Raw genomic sequence first — 21,895 nt, 5'->3', positions numbered from 1 at the left:
TTGCTGACAACGCTAGTGTGAACGTAGCCTAATTGAACAAGTGGCAGTTAAAGCTGATTGACTACCACACACAGCTTCACCAGATTTAGCCCATTCCAGTTTTAGTAAATCAACCCCATTGTGTTCTTACACTCCTGAAGACTGGAAAAACATCCTCTGTACTGTAATTAGTTGAATTAACATTGCATTGGATTCAACTTCTGTTTCTTATTGAAGAGTTAAGTTGGGTGGAGCCACCAAAACCTCCTAAAATGACTACAGAAAGCATGCAGGACATTTTGAATGCAGAATTAACTTTGAAAGGTGGATCCTGAAAAGAAGACGACTCAACTAATAAAGGAATAAGGAGCCTGGGGGTGACTGCAGGCTCTGCCTGTAATAGAAATACTAATTTTTACCTGAACCAGCTTTTAGCAGAAGGAAAACAGAGAAAAGAGTACCTCATCCGGATTATATTTTGCCAGCACCCCATTGCCATGAAATTCTTCCAAGACGTCTTTCAGCTTCTTCGTGGAATCTTGAACAAAGACAAAAGAGGGAAGAAAAACAGTCAATTATCACAGAACAGCACAAGGAGCGCAAAGACATGCCACACTAGATCGGGCCACATTCTCAAAGCTGGGTGATTCCAGACAATAGCAACAACGTGACATTTGACAAATGTTGGCCGCCTGCCGCGTTGTAAACTCCTGAAGTGAGCGTCTCTTCAAACTACTGTCATAAATTAAAGCCTCCTCTGTGTATCTTAACTTTTATTTTACAGTGTGAAATGACCTTCAATGAGCTTCATCCTCACTGCCAAGGTAGAGAACAAACAGATCAAATATTTATGTGTGACTAAACCTTGACAGTTGGGGAATACATACAATGAGCAATACTGCACTGCCATATGAGTCATTTTAATATTCAATTCTTCAGCATGCTAACATTGTATGTTGTGAAACCCATCACCCTCCTTCTCAGTTAAATACACGGGCAATGGGAAGTAGAGTGCCTGCAGTCTCATGTGCCACCAACAGGTAATAGTTCGTTCTAGTGCTTCCACTTCCACTACCCATCAGCAGATGTTCTCCTTGAGGTCTGTTGGGTTGTGAGCTTGAGTGTCCAGAAGGCATACCTCAAATGGTCATCGGGAGAATCAGCCAAGGTCAAGACATTTGAAACCCAAACCTTGTATACGGCATTTGGGCTGTGTGACGCAAAGCCTAGATAGGTGGAATCAGATAAATACTGAGATGTATTGTATGTCAGTCCTGACAGTTGAGGGTCTCTTGATGTGAGTAGCAAACACTCAATACTGTTTGGCCAAGTACTCTCACATGGGATGGGTCACATGCTCCTCCATACCTAGGAGAACCAGTTATTTTCCTTTGGCTCCTACCACTGAACTAAGTATTAAGGGAGCAAAGCAAGGGAAGAGAAGTATGTGTTGCTGGGTAGTAGAGTGTGTGTGTGTGTGTGTGTGTGGGGGGGGGGGGGGGGGGCAGAATTAAAAAAATCTGTTGCTTTGCACTGAATGAAATTACTACCTTCATATTTTTAATCCAAAGTCATAGTATTGATTAGGGGTCTCCAGACTATCTAGACAAAGGGCCAGTCACTGTGCTTCAGACTTCAGGGAGGCCAGACCATGGCCAATGGTAGTAGAAAATGTCCCAGAATCAATGGAAGTTAAAAATGTACCATTTTTGGTATTAGGGGATTTGTTAGTACCCCATCGTTGGTGTCAGTGGGAGGAAAAGTGCTCCACCAATGGTATTAGTGGGAGGAAAAGTGCCCCATCATTGGTATTAGTGGGAGGAAAAGTGATCCATCATTGGTATTAGTGGGAGGAATAGTGCCCCATCATTGGTGGAAGTGGGAGGAATAGTGTCCCATCATTGGTGTCAGTGGGAGGAATAGTGCCCCATCATTGATGTCAGTGGGAGGAATAGTGCCCCATCATTGGTATCAGTGGGAGGAATAGTGCCCCATCATTGGTATTAGTGGGAGGAATAGTGCCCCGTCGTTGGTATTAGTGGGAGGAATAGAGCCCCATCACTGAATAGCAAAATTGATGCTGCGCTACCCAATAACTGGAGAACAAAACAGTATGAAAATGACGAACCAATAATGATGAAGGAAAATAAATAAATAAATATAGATTAAATAAATAAATATATATGTGATCATAAATATATAACAAACATATAGGAATTAATCACATAACATAAAAATAATATTTGTGACCCAATAAGTGATCAATAAAAATACGTGAGCAAATATGAATAATGACAATCAACCATAAATCTCATGGCATGTGCATAAACTATGTGAAACCAAAGTGAACAAAACAATGTTGCTGTGCACAGTCCTGTGAATCTTTCAAACATTGTGACACATTCAGTGACCACTGCAACAAGTAATCCGCCACCAGCTAGGGTGCAGAATTTGGCCCCAGGCTGCAGTTTAGTGACCACTGGTATAAATATTTGGGAGTTGGGAAGAAGTGTTACCGCAAACTACCAATGACAGTAGCCACTATACATCAATGCTACGGGATCACATGTACTATTGAACACCAATGCAATGGGGAGAATTTCATTGAACACCAATGTCATGGAGCACAAACATCACTGTACATCAATGTGATGGGGGAATAAACACCACTGAACACTAAAGTAATGGAGGGGACACACTCCATTGAACACCAATGTAACAGAAGCACGCATACCACTGATCACCGACAATTAAGGGGGAACTCACCGCTGACCACCAACAGTTAAGAGGACAGAAATCGCTGACCACCACTGTAGGGGGGCATTTACTCCTTACCACTGCACCCTACAAGTTATGATGTGTATCACATTATCTTGACCAAGTCAAGATCAAGTCAATGAATATATTGAGAATTTTTTGAGAATTGAGAATATATTGAGAATTTTTGTACGAATTTCCATATGAACGTGACCAGCTTAAAGTTGGCCACACACTAATAGAATTTTGCTTGAAACTGATAATTTTTTGAACATTTGTTTGATTTTCTAATGGTTAACGGGTTCAAATCAAAGTTGGAAATTTCTTAAACAAAATTCTAGCTGTGAATGTGTTTCCTATTTAGGAAAAAAACTTACATGTTCATGATCTAGGCACAAAAGAAACCCGTTTAATATATCAGGAATTTCATTCAGCTATTAGGTCTCCTTGAAATTTTAAAGGCTTTCAAAGAAAATGTGTTGACCCATTGGGGGAGATTTAATAAAATTGGTGCACTCAGAAATTGGTGCAGTAATGTATGGTAGCCAATCATCTTCTAACCTAAACTCTAAGGGTGGGAATACACGATTAGAAAATCGACCGATCCGTCATCCGACGACCGAGGCATTCATTCGTTGGTCGAAATCGTGGCCCACATTAACCTTAATCTAAAATAAATCGTTCGTCGGGGAATGCGTAGTGTTGACATCTTCCGTACAAGTGGAAGTGATGCGGTGTGATGTGACCTTGTAGCCACACCCTTCAGGCCAGAACGATCGATATACACAACAATTACCAGCAATGAGTATAATATTATTACTATTATTATTATTATACAGGATTTATATATTATTATTATTATTATTATACAGGATTTATATATTATTATTATTATTATTATTATACAGGATTTATATAGCGCTGATAGTTTGCTCAGCGCTTTACAATATAACGGGAGACAATACGGCAACAATACAGTTCAATACAAGAGGGATAGGAGGGCCTGATCCTTGGAGCTTACAATCTAGGAGGGAGGGGCTAGTGTTACAAAATGTAGTAACTGTGGGGGATGGACTAGTTCGGGTGTCGGCAACCCGCGGCTCCGGAGCCGCATGCGGCTCTTTTTCACCTTTCCTGCGGCTCCGGAGCACACTGCCCACCAGGTGACAGGCAATAGGGTCGGCAAGCCGCGGCTCTTTTAATGTAGATCTTCTGTGTGCCGGGCGCCCGCTGGCAAACATTGGCTGTCAGGATGTAGGCGGGGCAGCCCGGATGTAGGCGGGGCAGCGTGACGAACTCCTCTCCTCTCACAGTCCACCCTGAAGACCAGAACGGCGCGGGAACCCAGCGAGAGGAACGCGCGGAGCAAAGGTAAGTGAATTCACACAATATGGGGAATGAATTACTATGGGGGATGAATTACTATAGGGGGGATGAATTACTATAGGGGGGATGAATTACTATAGGGGGGATGAATTACTACGGGGGATGAATTACTACGGAGGATGAATTACTATAGGGGGGATGAATTACTATGGGGGATGAATTACTACGGGGGATGAATTACTATAGGGGGGATGAATTACTATAGGGGGGATGAATTACTACGGGGGATGAATTACTACGGGGGATGAATTACTATAGGGGGGATGAATTACTACGGGGGATGAATTACTACGGGGGATGAATTACTATAGGGGGGATGAATTACTATAGGGGGGATGAATTACTACGGGGGATGAATTACTATAGGGGGGATGAATTACTATAGGGGGGATGAATTACTATATGAGGGATGAATTACTATATGGGGGATGAATTACTATGGGGGATGAATTACTATGGGGGATGAATTACTATGGGGGATGAATTACTATATGGGGGATGTATTTTCAGTTTTAAAAATGTTTCTCTCAAAATAAATTTCAATCGTGGTTTTGGCGAGATTTGGCTCAGTCGAAAAAAAAGGTTGCCCACCACTGACCTAAGGCTATGATTGTGATTATGACGATACACTGTGGCCCTGATTAACCCTTTGCTTACTGGGCCCTTAAACCCCCTTCATGACCAGAGCGTTTTTTGCAATATATGCAGTGTCGGATTTGTTTTAAATGTTGCAATGGTTTTGCGGCTCCCAGTCTTTTTTTCCCTCTCAGAAATGGGTCCAAGTGGCTCTTTATGTCTTAAAGGTTGCAGACCCCTGGACTAGTTGGAAGAGTAGAAGATTCCATTATTAGCTGAGGGCAGGATAGGCTTCCCTGAAGAGATAGGTTTTCAGAGATCGCCTAAAAGTGAGCAGAGTGGGTGACAGTCTGATAAATTGGGGCAGAGAGTTCCAGAGGATGGGGGAAGAGAGTTCCAGAGGATGGTGAAGCTCTGGAGAAGTCCTGGAGACTAGCATGGGAGGAGGAAACAAGGGAGCTAGAGAGTAGGAGGTCTTGCGAGGAGCGGAATATCGTTTATTACATTCTCTATATACATAAATAGTGATACATAAAATATAATATGCATCATTCTGGTTTCATCATCTCATTAGGCCGATCTACTTTTAACATTTGGATTTTCGTCCGTGTTTATGAAGATTCCTTGGACATAAACATCCGAGTCATCTTCTGTTTCCGCTCATGCGTGATAGCGCTTGATTTTTTTCGTATGACCGTCATACCACCACATAGAAAGTCGGTCGTTACTATGCGAAACGACAACATTTTTCATTGTTGTTCAACCGGATTTTATCGTTCACAATATCGCTATCGGCTAAAACATCCTGCTCATCAAGGAAGAGAAAATCATTCGATCAGCGGCTCCGTGAAATTTTTCATACGAGTTTCTTATCGTGTGTAGGAGCATTACACTAAACTAAGCTTTGACAATAAATCCTGGAAGCTGATTGGTTTCTATGCACCAGATTTTGCACTCTCCAGTGATAGTAAATAACTTCCAACGATGGCACGTTTGAAGACCAATGTTTCTGAATTTACAAATGTTTGAACAAACTTTTACTGGTGTCTGGCCAGTTTATCTGTGCTGGTAGTTGCAGGAGTGGAGGGACCAGTCTTAGAAGCTCCAGTAAATATTTTGTCTTTACGATTTTATCACCTTTGGTATAATATCTAATAATAACCAGGCAATACAGAGTCGCAGTGACAATTACGGAATATTCAAATGTTGCCAACAACAGCAACAAATATAAAATATTTATAATTGTTTTATCCCAGCTGGTGGCCAGTTTTTAAGCTGACAGACTGAATTTTTTATGCACTTTGAAAGAAACTGAGGATATTGCGTATTTAATTTTGCTGATGTGTACATAATCATAGAAACAATAACCGAGAGGTAAAAAGGCGGTAAATAATTGAGAATGGCAAAGAGGAACTATTTAAAGGATTTATAGTTCTATATAAAAAAAGTCCAGCTCTCCTCAACCACATTATACTTGTTAGTACAGCTATGGGTAGGGTGATACTTAGCATTAGTGATAGGCTAAATGTTCCAGTCAAATGACAGTTCAACTCGCACATTGCCCGTTCGTGTGTTCGGCGAACATGCGAATGGTAAGGGGCGTTATGCGGGTTGTTCGCCCGCCGCGTCCCACAATGCACTGAGCCCTGACAGTGCATTGTGATTGGACAAAGCAATGCACTGGCCAGTCACAGCGCACGATGACGTCACAATGGGGACAAGGTGCACCAAAGCACAATGTGGCGTAGTATGGTTCAGGAGGGCCCCTCCCCACCTTGTGATGTCATCACTGTATTTAAGAACTATCATCACGGCGTAGCTGTCAGTTGGCCGGGAGCCAGCGTCAAGAGTGGAGCATTTTCTTTCTTTTTTCAGGTTGGTAGTAGCAGCGGGCATCATGATTGACATTGGACCTGCTTCAGGGGAACATTTTTTTAATTTTTGTTTTTAATAAAGCACTTGTCAAAGACTGTCTCTTGTCATTTTTCCACTACACTTTTTTTTGTGAATGGGTAGTGGTACCATGTACCCCATACTCATTCACATAGGGGGGCCAGGATCTGGGGCCCCCTTGTTAAAGGGGGTTTCCAGATTTCGATAAGCCCTCCATCCGCAGACCCCTACAACCACCAGTCATGGTTGTGGGAAAGAGGCCCCTGTCCCTATCAACATGGGGACAAGGTGCACCAAAGCACAATGTGGCGTGGTATGTTTCACAAGGGGGGCTCCCCCCCCATTTCTGACCTGTGGACCGCATGCTCAGATAAGGGTCTGGTATGGATTTTTTTTTTATTTGCATGAGGGTTCCCCTCAAAATCCATACCAGACCCAAAGGTTTTGGTATGGATGGGGGGGGGGGGACCCGTGCATTTTTAAAAAAATGTTTTTAATTGCTGGGCAAAGCTGACAATTCTTTTTATATTCAGTTGAAACATTAAATAATGCTTTTAGTAGATGTGTCTTATCTTACCGCATACTCAGATGCATTAAGGTACCACTTAGTGAACTGTCCCCTCTGTTCGAAGTCGCAGTCGAACTTTCATTATGTTCAAATGTTCGACCACGAATTAAACGGGGGGGGGTTGTTCAGCCCATCACTACTTAGCATTTTGTGAACACACGTTTTGTGTGTTTTTGCACTGTACCTGAAGGACATCCTATTAATTTCAATGGTCTTCCCTACATGTAACAAACATGCCAAAAAACGTCAAGTATCTTTCTGAGCGTTCACCAAAAGATAACAAATTAAAGTGCATGTAAACCCAAAAAACTATTCTTATCCTTGGCATCACATGTCACTGTATATAGTTTTCTTGAAGGAAATCTATGGTCGCAGCACACGCTTTCAGTGTTGCAATACCAATACAAACAATAGTTATTTTGACAATTGAATACAATCTTACTTGAACATTCTCTTTTCGCATTGTGAGTGCTCTCTGTCTCCTGGCCATCTCTTTCCACAACTTCTTGGGTTCTCAGCATTCTTTGCAGATTCTCCTCCATTTCTAAGGACCAGGTCTGTCTTAATGCACGCCCACTGCCCAGGGGTCCCAGGTTCATGGGGGCCCATACTAATCTTGCATGGAAGCATACTTGCCAACTGTCCCGGATTTCCCGGGACAGTCCCATTTTTTACCAAGCTGTCCCAGGATGGCCCGGGCAGCGTCCCAGAACCTGTACAGATCCCAGTTTTGGGCTCTCCTGACTCCCTCTATACTGTTCCCTTCTGTATCCCTCACCCATACTGTGCCATTTGTTTTGATTAGTCTTTGATTTATGGCATGTTTTCTTATTGTTTAAAATCAATTTTACTTTATGTACTAATAAATATGTGTTTAATTCTATCAACTATTTTACTTTGATTCTTGAGGGTAGGTGTGTAAATTGTATCAGACTGGTAGGGACCCCAGTGCACTGCTTTTCCCAGGGGCCTATGATCCTATTAAGACAGCCCTGCTAAAGACTACATATCCCATAGTACCTTGCTGCCTACAAGCAGTGATTTCTGTGCTGATCCAGCTTCCTGAAGCTCCTCCTCTCAGCACCTCTGTAGTTCAGAAGGCAGGCTCTGTGGAATGTATGACACAGCAGTGCCTACTGACACAGCAGTGCCTACTTACAAGGCATAGTGGCTACGTGCCACAATATTCAAGGAAGTAAGGCCTCATGCACACTGGGCATTTTTACAGCTGCTTGCGGTTTTTTCTACAGCCAATAAACGCTACGGCATGTTATCCTATGTGTCCATGGACACATAGGCTTTAATCAGCATTGTTTGATGGGGGCGTTTTCTGGTTGGAGAAAAAACCTAGAACTAGTGGGTTTCAAGAGGAGTTTTTTTTAGCTGTAAAAGCATTCCAATGCTGGTAAACACAGTAACACGTGACAAATCTGCATTTTTGAGCATTTGTTTTTGGCAAAATGTGCGTGCGTAAAAAAACGCTACAAACCTCTAATGCAGAAAAATATGGCAAAACACTGCTAAACATCAATGCAAAAAAACACAGAGAAACTTTCTTTTTTATCACAACTTTATACAGCTGACGCTACCAACCTTTTTAAAACAGCCAGTTTGCATGAGGTGTAAATGTGCGGGATCTTCACAAAGTAAATTACAAACTCTAAGATCAATCAGAGTAACCTCTCTAGCGGTCTGATTATGTCCATATTTCTGTGCTCAAAGCGGTACATTTTTGTGCATGGAAATATGTAGTTTTTTTTATTGTAGGCTGTAATTTTTAGGAATAACTCACTGAAATCTGTCCGAACAAGAGTCTAGTAAACATCCCGGGTAGGATAAAATTTGAAACACGAAATCATAAATTATAATATAATAAATAATCATAAAAAATAATATAATAATACATTTAATTCAATAATATAATCAAACCAAAAACACTGAAATTTGAAATAGAGCGCCAAGTTCGCACATCGCTGAGCAAAGTCGCAGAATCGTTTTCAGTGTCTGATGACGAATTTCCCCCACGAATCATTATCACTCAATTCTGCAAGTGGTTCTGATTTACTATCGCTGTTCTCTAGCCGGTCTAAAACCGCTTTTGACCTAAAGGGACGCTTTTTGGATGCCATGGACTTTTCTCAGTTACCAGGCAGAAAGAACAGACAAAATGCAGGCAGGGCGCCGGACAAAGCACTCGGGACAAAATGTATGTGAAATGGTTTGATACAGGAATGTTATACTATGTGATTTTAGTGAATGGCACTTTTAAAATATTCAAATTTCCCGCCGTTCCGTCCCCCGTACGTCCCGACGACGCAGGGAATGGAACCCAGAAGACAGATGCCGGCATCCGCTGGAGGACATTGCCAGGGACACTGCAGGAGGGACATCGCAGGAGCGCAGGACAAGGTAAGTGCAGAAGAGATCCCGGAGCAACGCTGCAGTATATTCCCGAGTGTAGCTCGGGGTTACCGCTTGTGGTGCTGAAACTTTACCCCGAGCTACACTTGGGAATACCGCCAGGGGGGTTAATGCAATTGTAACCACTTGACTTCCAGAGGATTTCCTGACCAGGCCATTTTTTGTGCTACTGCGCTTCGTTACATTAACTGATAATTGCGCGGTCATGCAACGCTGCACCCAAATGAAATGTATGCCCTTTTTTTACCTACAAATGCAGCTTTCTTTTGGTGGTAATTCAAATGAATAAACGAAACCAGCGCTCAAATCTTCATGCAGCCCAAGATAACTGAAATTGTCTTTCATAGAGGTGCAGCCTTTAAAGATCGGGAAATCTTGATACTGGTGAACAAACGCAAAACAGGGCGCACTCTCTTTGTGCATTAACGTAGTAAACCAAGAATGTATTATAAAGCATAAAAATGCATACTCACAAACCAAAGGGGGATAAAAACAGACAAGAAGAGTCCTGATGAAGGGAGTTTGTCACCCGAAACGCGTTAGTCCATAATGACAGTCTATCATTACTTTGGACTGTCATTATGGACTCTTCTTGTCTGTTTTTATCCCCCTTTGGTTTGTGAATATGCATTTTTATGCTTTATAATAAATTCTTGGCTTACTACGTTAATGCACAAAGAGAGTGTGCCCTGTTTTGCTTTTTTTTCTTTCGGTAGCATTTCATCGCCTGTGTGTTTTAAATTTTTTGCGCTATAAACAAAAAAATAACAACAATTTTGAAAAAAAACAATATTTTTGACTTTTTGCTGCAAAACACATCCAATAAAAATTTTTTAAAAAATGTATATTTCATCATAAATTTAGGCCAAAATGTATTCTGCTGCATGTATTGCTAAAACAAATCCCAATACGTGTAAATTAATTGGTTTAAATGAAAGATATAGTGTCTACAAATGGCAGTATAGATACTGGAATTTTTTTTTTGCACTAGTGATGGCGGCGATCAGCGACTTATAGCGGGACGTCATCGGGCATTCTGACACTGGGGGGAACTGACTTGGTGTCACTGACAACCCCAGTGTCACCAATACAGTGATCAGTGCTAATAAAAAGCACTGACATTGTACTAATGACACTGGACAGGAAGGGGTTAACATCTGGGGCGATCGAAGGATTACCTGTGTGCTATGTGTGTTTTACTAGGGAGGCATGCTGTTTTGTATGGCTCTGCTATGCATAGCCATTCAAAGCAGCATGCTGGTGCTGACAGGGGAGAGATCTGTATTATTTACATACAGATCTCTCCCCATCAGTGTTCCTCGGCGATTGCCAGGTGCCGGTGGGGAATCGACAGCTTTAGCCGCCAATTGCCCATTGTGGTCTCTAGGTCATATCATCTGTGCAGGTGCGTACATGCTGGACTGGAAACACACATTGAGGTTGCTGTGGCAGGTACTCAAAGTACACTGCTCAAAAAAATGAAAGGAATACTTTGAAAACACACAGATCTCAATGGGGAAAAATCTCCTGCTGGATATCTATACTGATATGGACTGGGTAATGTGTTAGGAATGTAAGGAGGCCCCACTCAGCTCCTGGACAGGTTGAGGTGCAACTTATGTATGTATATATATATATATATATATATATATATATATATATATATATATATATGTGTTTATATATATATATATATGTATATGTTTATATATATGTATATATATATATATATTTAAAATATATTGAATATGGCCAAAATTGTAGCATTTCAAATATATGTCTATATATTTGGGAAGAATATTTTTAAAATATATTTCAAATATATTTTTCTTTCATGTGGGACTCTAGTGGGAATGAACAGAGAAATTGCCCGCAGCAGCTTTACAAACAGGCCAAATGGTCCGATCAATAATATTGATTTCCATCTCTTATAAACAAGCCCAAAGCGCAATAGGATAGCATGTGGCAGAACTCTCCCTTAGTGTGGGTCAATGTCAGTGGACCCGGAACCTCTATGTGTGATAACGCTGAAGTACCAGGTGTGGCAATTTAATTCCCGGAATGGACTGTGGAAAAAAAAAATGTTTGCTTCCCTATATACTAGCGGCTGTTGTCACCTTCAAAGTAGGCCCATTATGAAGAGACACACTTTTCTAGAGGATCCCCTTCCTGACAAAGGCTGTTTTTTGCAATACGGCACTGCATTATTTTAACTGACAATTGCGCGGTCATGCAATGCTGCACCCAAATTTTTTTTCCCACAGATAGAGCTTTCTTTTGGTGGTATTTGATCGCGTCTGCGTTTTTTATTTTTTGTGCTATAAACCCAAAATACGACAATTTTGAAAAAAAAAACAATATTGTTGACTTTTTGCTATAAAACATGTCCAGTAAAACAATTAAAAAAATACAATTTCTTCATAAATTTAGATCAAAATGTATTCTGCTCCATGTTTTTGCTAAAAAAAAAATCTCAAAGCATGTAGATTATTTGGTTTACGTGAAAGCTTTATTGTTTACAAATGGCGGTATATATACTGGAATTTGTATTTTTATTTTTTTTTATACTAGTAAAAAGCTTGATTGGCATTTGCCATTGAACACCAGAATTGTCAGGTCCACCACTGGTGCACTGTGCTTTTCACAGATGAGAGCAGGTTCACCCTGAGCACATGTGACATACATGAAAGGGTCTGGAGAAGCCGTGGAGAACGTTCTGCTGCCTGTAACATGGTTAAGCATGATCGTTTTGGTGGTGGGTCAGTGATGGTCTGGGGAGGCATATCCATGGAGGGACACACAGACCTCTACAGGCTAGACAATGGCACCCTGACTGCCATTAGGTATCTGGATAAAATCCTTGGACCCATTGTCAGACCCTACGCTGGTGCAGTGGGTCCTGGGATCCTCCTGGTGCAGACAATGCCCGGCCTCATGTGGGGAGAGTATGCAGGCAGTTCCTGGAGGATGAAGGAATTGATACCACTGAATGGCCCCCACACTAGCCTGACCTAAATCCAATAGAACACCTCTGGGATATCATGTTTCGGCCCATCCGACTCCTCCAGGTTGCACCTCAGACTGTCCAGGAGCTCAGTGATGCCCTGGTCCAGATCTGGGTGAAACCAAGGACACCATCTGTCGTCTCATTAGGAGCATGCTCCGACATTGTCATGCATGCATACAAGCACGTGGGGGCCATACAAACTACTGAGGATCATTCTGAGTTTCAGCAAAATGGATTGCTGCATCATGTTTTCACTTTGATTTTCGGGGTGTCTTTGAATTCAGTCCTCTGTAGGTCGATCATTTTCATTTCCATCAAACGATGGAGCATCCTTATGTTCCTAACACATTTCCGTCCATATCAGTATAGAGATCCAGCAGGAGATTCTTCCCCATTGAGATCTGATGTGTTTTCAAGGTGTTCCTTTCATTTTTTTGTGCATTGTCCCCTGGGATGGGAAGTGATGACATTAGCCCAGAACCCCGGGTGGTCAGCAGTCTCTAATCGGAGGATCGGTCCGTACATCTCCGGTATACACACTGGCACACGCGATCCTCCAGCTGTTACAGAGAGGTGGCTAGTGACCACATGTGGTGTGTCCAGCAATGGCTTCACCTTCTTCTACGCAGCTAGAGTCAATCAATAGGCGGGGTGTGCTCTGGTTGCAGGGTTAACCCTATGTGAATAGGATGATCGGGGCCCGATGTGTATGAGAGGGAAGCGGTGTAGTGCTGGAAAGCCACCTGTCCTCCCTGAGAGCCGCATCCTGAACTCCACACCCTGGCAGGAGCCATCAGAGGAGAGCAGAACCCAGTGCCTCATGGAGGTGACAGGAGGAGGAGGATGGGGGAGGACAATGGTCAGGGTGACGAGAGCAGATGCTAATTGTTCACGTGGGATGCCGCCATGTTGTGAATGATCCTTCAAGTGAGGGGAGGGGCAGCAGAGGGGAGGGAGAAGGACAGAGGAAGATTTCAGGTGCCGCCGCTCCTTCCAGTGTTCCTCTCAGACTTAGTCCCTTCTTGCAAGCCGGCTGGCGGCTGCTGATCACTGTGGAGTTTTGTAACTCTGTCTCTTTTGTTTTTGTTTGTTTCTCTGTCTGATTGGTTAATACAGTTCATATATATTTGTTTATTATATATTTTGTCTTTACTATTGGTGCTGGTGGCATCTTATGGCACTTATTTTTGCAAATTAAAAGAAATTCAGCAGTTTCATGTTTTGTTGATTTAATATTTTCTACTGTTTTAAAAACATTTTTTTTTTTGGGGGGGGGGGGGAGACGCAAGCAGCTGGTCTTGCCTAGGGCGTAAAATAATCTAGCACCGGCCCTAGCAATACTCACATGTGATACTGAGCCTCCATGACTGAATGAACTGAAATCCAATACCTAGCAGCACTGGGTATTCAGAGCTATAGAAAGCTCGAAAAGCCCTGACACCTACTGCTCCAGCGTGACCGGTGCACTTTAAGTAAAGTTTGCCGCATTTAATGTCTCTTGATAACTATTCAATCTTTCGCAAATTCCAGTTGCTATGGCGATTGGTAGATTGCTCGGCGGAATATAAGAGACGCATAACCCTCCTATGAGTTGTGTCAGGCACACGAGAAGCAGATATTCTATTGATGTGGGTGTCATTTCTCCTTCTTTAAGCAGATGTGATTGTTTGATAATGGCTCAGAACAAATTGCATAATCTGTAATGCGTGTTTTTTTTTCATGCGTGTTTCCTTGGAGAAAAATGGAGGATGATGAATGGAGCTCTAGTCTTTTCATGTGACCTTCCTCTCTACCCTGGGGGAGCAGGAAAGGATACTTGTGCCATGAGAACCATGTAGGCAGCTGCAGGTGTTCCTCCATCCAGTAGGTGGCACTGTCCCAATGTACAGATGGAGTGGACTCTCTAGCTGGAATTGTCGCCTCGTGGACTCTGTGTCGCAGAGGTACCAGTTTTCTGATTGGATGCTGCAACATCTGGCAGCCATCTTGGTGTGGAACCTTATAAATGAGGGTAATTCAGGAGCAAGTAAGACAGAGACAGCCATGGATACGGAGGGGAAATAGCGCAGGGAGAGGTTCCTGGTGAGTGGGGTCAGTTCGGGGACCTGTGCATAGGAAACATTCTGGGGAAGTGGGCTCCTCTTGGCAGCATGTGCCATCCCAGTATACCGAAAACTGCCCCCCCCCTCCATAGGAAGCCATTCTCTGGTAAATCTGGTCCAAGCTTGGAGATACTCTACAAATACCAACTGCTACAGTGCCTGGTCCCAGATACCAGGATTCCACTACAGTTCTATGATATGTGCTGGGGGGGCTCTGTGATGGCAGGATTGTGTGACTCGGGGGGAGGGGTCTGTGATGGGGTACTTTGTGATTAGTGGGTTGTGTGATAGGGGGAACTACGTGATTGGGGGCTTTGTCATGGGGGGACTGTGATTGGGGGGGTAGTTCTCTGATAGATGGGACTATGCGCTGTGGGGGCTCTGTGATGGCAGGATTGTGTGATGGGGGGGGTCTGTGATGGTTGTATTTTGTGATTGGCGGGTTCTGTGATAGGGGGGAACTACATGATTGGGGGGGCTTTGTGATGGTGGGACTGTGATTGGGGGATTTGTTCTGTGATAGACAGGACTATGGGATTGAGGGCTCTGTGATTGCAGGATTGTTTGATGAAAGGGTTCTGTGATGGGGGGACTATGTGATTAGGGGGCTGTTTGATGGGGTGACTGTGTGATTTGGGGACTCTGATGTGGGTGGGCTTTTTAATTGGGCATCCTATGATCGGGGCTCTGAGATTGGGTGGCTCTGTGATGAGAGGAATATGTTACTGGGGGGCTGTGTTATGGGTGGGATTTGGGGGTTCTGTGATGGGGGGATTGTGTGACTGGGGGGGCTCTGTGATGGAGGGACTATGTGATGGGGGGTTCTGTGATAGGGAGGACAATGTGATTGGGGGGCTTTGTGATGGGGGACTGTGTGATTCAGGGGCTTTGTGATGGGAGGAATGTGTGATTGGTGGGGGAGAGCTCTGTCAATGGAGGATTCCGTGATGGTGGACTCTGTAAAGGGGAGGTTCTGTGATTGAGTGACTGTGATAGGGGGCTTTGTTAGGGGGGGGGCTCTTAAGGTGGGGCTCTGTGATGGGGGGTGGCCTCTTTGATTGAGGATTCTGTGATGGGGGACTTTGTGATTGGGGGGGCTCTGTGATGAGGGACTCTGTACGTGGGGGGTCTGTGTTACTGGGTAGCTCTGTGATGGGGGGACTTCGATATGATGAGAGGACTCTGTGATGGGGACTCCATGGTGATGGGGGACTCTGAGTTGATGGGTGGTTTTCATTTATAGGGGGGCTCTGATCTGGCAGGGGGGTGTAATGGGAGCCTCTCACATGAAGTGACTTTGATGACAGGGATCTCTCATGTGACGTTGATTTCATCCCACTGACAAGTAATTTGTACACTTTTTACATTTTTCACAAAGGTTCAGCATACAGGCCAAATATAGGCCGGTGTATGCGCCGGACGCAGAGATACCAGTGGTACCCCAACGCCTCCATGTTTGATTCAGAAAAATCTCAAAAATCTCCAAATCTGAAAAATAATTCCATTGGAGTTCAGGTGGGAATTTCAGCAGTCTGGAAGACTTCCACAGCCCTAGATTGGGGGCGTCAATGAGATCCATGGCATTCTGAAGGTTCACAGCAATCTTCCCTGTCCAGCCACCATCTTGGAGCTCTTATCTAATTTCTAACCCCAGGGGGGTGGAAATGTAGATAGTATACCGATTACCCCAGAATTCTGTACTAAAATACAGGAACATTTTAGGCATCTCCTGCAATAGGAATATAATTTTCGGTCAGATACTCTCCAAAAGTGAAATACTTAGGCTAGGTTGAGTATACCTTATGGCGCCGCTCCAAGCTATGGATGGAAGGAAAAGGATCACCCCACCAGCAAGTGAGATGAGGGGAGAATGAGTCCGAGCGATTCCAGTGTCAGCCAATACAAGTGAGGGGATGGATGCTGCTCAACCGACCCTAAGAGTCCAGTGTAGAGGAATGACCTCAGGCGCCATACTGGCCATGCCCTCTGACGCATTTCACCATGCCCACTGGGGCTTGGTCACAGATCAGTAGGAAAAGTATTGACTTTGATGTGACTTTGGATGGGTGCAACTTGGATGTGACCTGGATTTGACTTTGATGTGACTGGATGGGTGCAACTTGGATGTGACCTGGATTTGACTTTGATGTGACTTTGGATGGGTGCAACTTGGATGAGACCTGGATTTGACTTTGATGTGACTGGATGGGTGCAACTTAGATGTGACCTGGATTTGACTTTGATGTGACTTTGGATGGGTGCAACTTGGATGTGACCTGGATTTGACTTTGATGTGACTTTGGATGGGTGCAACTTGGATGTGACCTGGATTTGACTTTGGTGTGACTTTGGATGGGTGCAACTTGGATGTGACCTGGATTTGACTTTGATGTGACTTTGGATGGGTGCAACTTGGATGCAACTTGACTTGGATGCAACTTTGATGGCACTTTGGATAGGTACGACTTGGATGTGACTTTGGATAGTTGTGACTTTGATGCGACTTGGATGTGACTTTGGATGGGTGTAACTTGGAGGCAACTTTGATGCCCCTTTGGATGGGTGTAACCAGGGGCGGACTGACAACTCATGGGGCCCCCGGGCAATAGGGGATCATGGGGCCCCTGTGTCCTTCCCCAAACTCAAAAAAGCCTATGAAAAAGGTACTAGGGGCATCTCATGGGGCCCCCTACTGACCCCGGACCCTCGGGCAGTGCCCGAGTTTCCAAATGATCAGTCCGCCCCTGGGTGTAACGTGGATGCAACTTTGATGCTACTTGAGTGCCAGAGAGTGTAAAGTTGCATCAAAATGTAACAATAAATGCAGCGCTATAATGATATAAAATATATGTGATAAGCAAAATATGTAATACAAATTCCATACATGCGCTATAGAGCGCTCAGATATATTAGGTGCATAAAACGTCTAAAAATTATGTGTACACCATCTATTCTCTCTCTATATCCATTCAGTTGTATCCAACCCTTGGCGATTGCATGGACCATCACTCATAAGCAACTTTTTCCATAAATTCTCTTAGCAATTACAGGGTAGGTTGCCAGGTCTTTCCCCAACCCCCACCATATAGGAGATCCCACATGGCCAGGGATGAAACTAGGACAATTTAGACTGGAGCCAATTAACCTACCAACATATCTTTGGAGTGTAGGAGCAAACAGGAGCACTCAGAGGAAACCCATGCAAGCACAGGTAGAACATGCAAACTCAATGCAGGAGGTACCATGGTCAGGAATTGAACCCATGACACAATGACTACAAGGCAGACATGCTAACCACTAAGCCACTGTGCCACCCCAAACAATCTATTATAAGTCCAGAAATAAATAATAAAGTGAATTCCGTGACTCCAGTGATAGTGAATGAGTATATATTGCACTAACCAGATGTGCAGCATGACGTCACCGACTGGGCTCCTCCCTAACACGTTTCGTGCCCGTACACGTTATCAAAAGTTGCATCAAAGTCACATTAAAGTGGCACTACATGAACAGAACTATCATACTTTCCTATTATAAAAAAAAAAGTCAAAGTTGCACTTATCCAAAGTTGCAAAGTGGCATCAAAGTCAATACTTTCCTATAGAAAAAGAAATGCAAAATGTATCAAAAACAAACTACGTGTTTCTGCCACGTGTCCATTTTAGTCTATTGAACCAAAAACACAATGTGTAGCATTTAAAACAGTCCCTGACCCTTTCCAAAAATGCAGTGGCTGGAAAACGCATGTGCACGTCTCTTATGAAACCATGTTAAATGAACTGTAATGTGTTTTTGCAAAATGCACTAAAAAGCACATAGGTGTGAACCAGGCCTAAGACCCCGGTCACATCGGCTGCGACTTGGCATGCCATGCGACTTGCAAATCGTATGCCAAGTCGCACCCTGTTGTCCACTATTACAGCGGTCATATCGGCGTGGTTCCGACTTGGTCGGAGCCGCACCGATTTCTAAATTAGTACATGCACAACATTTGGTGCAATTTGCATAGACATCTGTATCAGATATCTTGCAAACCGAACCTCAAATCGTCAAGTCACCCGATTTTGAAATCGGGTAAGTCGCACGATTTCACAATCGGCTTTGATGTGACCGGGGTGTAAAGGCACGCAGGCACTGCAGCTTTTCTCATCAGAACACTGAGAGCGCACCAGGCGATTATAATGGACCCCTCCCATTTGGAATCAGTCTGCAAAGGTCATGGTGAAACAAACGACATGGCGAAACAAACAGCTCTTTCTTCAACGCAACAAAAGGTAGGAATCTGCTACAAAGTTTGCTAAATCCCTGCAAAGTGCGTAGATCTCCCAGAGGGGAAGATTTGTTTCTCAGCAATAATGGAGTCACACTTTGAGGTTACAGGTGAATTAACGCTTATAAATGTACTCTCCTTTTAGAATCTGCGCAAGGCTCTCCAGAAGAAAACGTATCGGCTTTGCCGGAAGGTCGCTGATGATTTGTATCTGCCTTCCTCTGTCAGACTCGTTTTGTTCTGAAAGGAAATGTACTATACACTCCGTATTTAATTAATGATGTGCTCAATTAGACCGCACTGTACTTCAATTTGCCACAATTAAAGGAAAGAAGTCTACTTCTAACAAACTTGCAACCCGCTCACATAAATTGGTATCAGATGCTAGGCGATTTTTACCTTTATGGCTTGTGCACACCTGCAGTTGGGGGGTGGTAAAACTGTGCAGTTGAGCCACATGTTTTAACACTCTCCCACCTGGTTCCTGCTTTAGCTGCAGTGGCAGCGGTTAGGGGTATACACAGAGACGGACTGACAACTCATGGGGTCCCCGGGCAATAGGGGATCATGGGGCCCCTGTGTCCTTGCCCAAACTCAAAAAAGCCTATGAAAAAGGTACCAGGGGCATCTCATGGGGCCCCCTACTGACCCCAGGCCCTCGGGCGGTGCCCGAGTTTCCAAATGGTCAGTCCACCCCTGGGTGTACACATGCCACGGCTATGATGCTTTCCTTTGTGGTCGCGGCAACAATTATACCCCATGGCACTTCCACAGGCGCTGCCGCTCTCCGATCACAACCCATTCAAGTGAATGGGCTGCTCTGCAAGACCCCAGAACTACGTGCAATGGATGCGGTTGCAACTACTGCAGGATCCAAGGGGTTAAAGCAGACACTGAGGAGGCGTTACACTGCCTCCTCACCACCTGTCAAACACCTCTGAAAAGTGATCAGAGCATGGATCGCTTCTTAGAGGTGTACATGTGAATGAGCCCTAAAAATGAACTCAGGGAAAACTATAAGTCCTCCCATGTACTGTTGTAGTAGGGCTTACCTTTATGGCTTGTGCACACCTGCGGTTGGGGGGTGGTAAAACTGTGCAGTTGAGCCACATGTTTTAACACTCTCCCACCTGGTCCCTGCTTTAGCTGCAGAGGCAGCGGTTAGGGGTGTACACATGCCGCGGCTATGATGCTTTGCTTTGTGGTCGTGGCAAGAACTATACCCCATGTCGCTTCCACAGGCGCTACCGCTCTCCGACCACAACCCATTCAAGTGAATGGGGTTGCTCTGCAAGCCCCCAGAACTACGTGCAATGGATGTGGTTGCAACTACTGCACAGGGGCGGACTGACAACTCGTGGGGCCCCCAGGCAATAGGGGATCATGGGGCCCCTGTGTCCTTGCCACACTCAAAAAAAGCCTATAAAAGGTACCAGGGGCATTTCATGGGGTCCCCTACTGACCCCGGGCCCTCGGGCAGTGCCCGAGTGCTTGAATGGTCAGTCCACCCCTGCAGTACTGCAGGATACAAGGGGTTTAAACAAACACTGAGGAGGCATTACACTGCCTCCTCACCGCCTGTCAAACACCTCTGAAAAGTGATCAGAGCATGGATCGCTTCTTAGAGGTGTACATGTGAATGAGCCCTAAAACAAAACTCAGGGAAAACTAAAAGTTCTCCCATGTACTGGTGTAGTGGGGCTTACCTTTATGGCTTGTGCACACCTGCAGTTGGGGAGTGGTAAAACTGTGCAGTTGAGCCACAGGTTTTAACACTCTCCCACCTGGTCTCTGCTTTAGCTTCAGAGGCAGCGGTTAGGGGTGTACAGATGCCGTGGCTACGGTGCTTACCTTTGTGGTCGCGGCAAGAATTCTACCCCATGTCGCTTCCACAGGCGCTACCGCTCTCCCCGATCACAACCCATTCAAGTGAATGGGGCTGCTCTGCAAGCCCCCAGAACTACATGCAATGGATGTGGTTGAAACTACTGCAGGATCCAAGGGGTTAAAGCAGACACTGACGAGGCATTACACTGCCTCCTCGCCGCCTATCAAACACCTCTGAAAAGGAATCTGAGCGTGGATCGCTTCTTAGAGGCGCACATGTGAATGAGCCCTAAAACTGAACTCAGGGAAAACTAAAAGTCCTCCGGAGTAGTGGAGCTGCCCCCATACTGCAAGGATTACTTTCTTGATCCTCTACTCCCGCAGGCTCCTTTGTGCTACAAGACCTATCCTAGCCTCCTCCTCTCCGCATTGCTCTGGCAATCCTCTAATGTCATCAAAACCGATGCAGGACCTACTGTATAGCCCTGCAGTGGACATAAGGATGAGGAGGGACAGTCCACTACTGGAGTGTAGGGGAGCACCAACTGGAATGGGAGGAGCTAAGTAAGATCGCTTTACTCATCCCCCACCAGGGGATAAAATCCTGTCCCCCCCATCCTTCTCACCCACCAGCCTCTAATTATTCTCTATAATAATAAAAAAACAATAACCCTATCTAAAATCCCTACCAAAGCAACCTGTGGCCACATGTATGCTGCCTTGGATTGGGACTAAGAAAGGAAAATGGTGGTAAGTATTTGGTACAATTTTCCATTATCTTGGCACCAACATGGCAGCATACACGTGACAGTATGGTGTCATGGGTTGGCGCCAGAAAAGAAAAATTACTGGAAGTAATTGATACAGGAAGGGAAAATTATTGGAAGTATTCAATACAATATTCCATTATCCTGCCCCCAACACGGCAATATATATTGTATGTGTCAGTGTGTTGTTGGGGATTGGCTCCAGGAAGGAAATTTATGGGAAATATTTTATACAATTTTCTGTTATCCTGGCATCACCATGGCAGCATATATATGATGGTATACTCCGGTTTCCTCCCACACTCCAAAGACATGCTGGTAGGTGAATTGGCTCCTGTCTAT

General features: G+C 44.3%; 1 protein-coding gene across 2 annotated transcripts in view; it reads right to left on the bottom strand.

Moving 5' to 3' along the window:
• DGKB (diacylglycerol kinase beta) overlaps positions 1–21,895 on the bottom strand; it is a 784,212-nt gene that overhangs the window by 568,510 nt on the left and 193,807 nt on the right. For both annotated transcript variants that reach the window (XM_089654572.1, XM_089654573.1), the window contains one exon: positions 441–517. In XM_089654572.1, the coding sequence (XP_089510698.1) occupies positions 441–517 (77 nt within the window). The remainder of the gene's footprint in view (positions 1–440; positions 518–21,895) is intronic.

Source organism: Staurois parvus, unplaced genomic scaffold (genome assembly GCF_062004578.1).
Source record: "Staurois parvus isolate SC_StPar_1 unplaced genomic scaffold, SC_StPar_1.0 ptg000779l, whole genome shotgun sequence".
NCBI classification, from domain to species: domain Eukaryota; kingdom Metazoa; phylum Chordata; class Amphibia; order Anura; family Ranidae; genus Staurois; species Staurois parvus.
The sequence above is the reverse complement of the archived record's forward strand: the minus strand, read 5'-3'. Positions and strand labels throughout refer to the sequence as shown.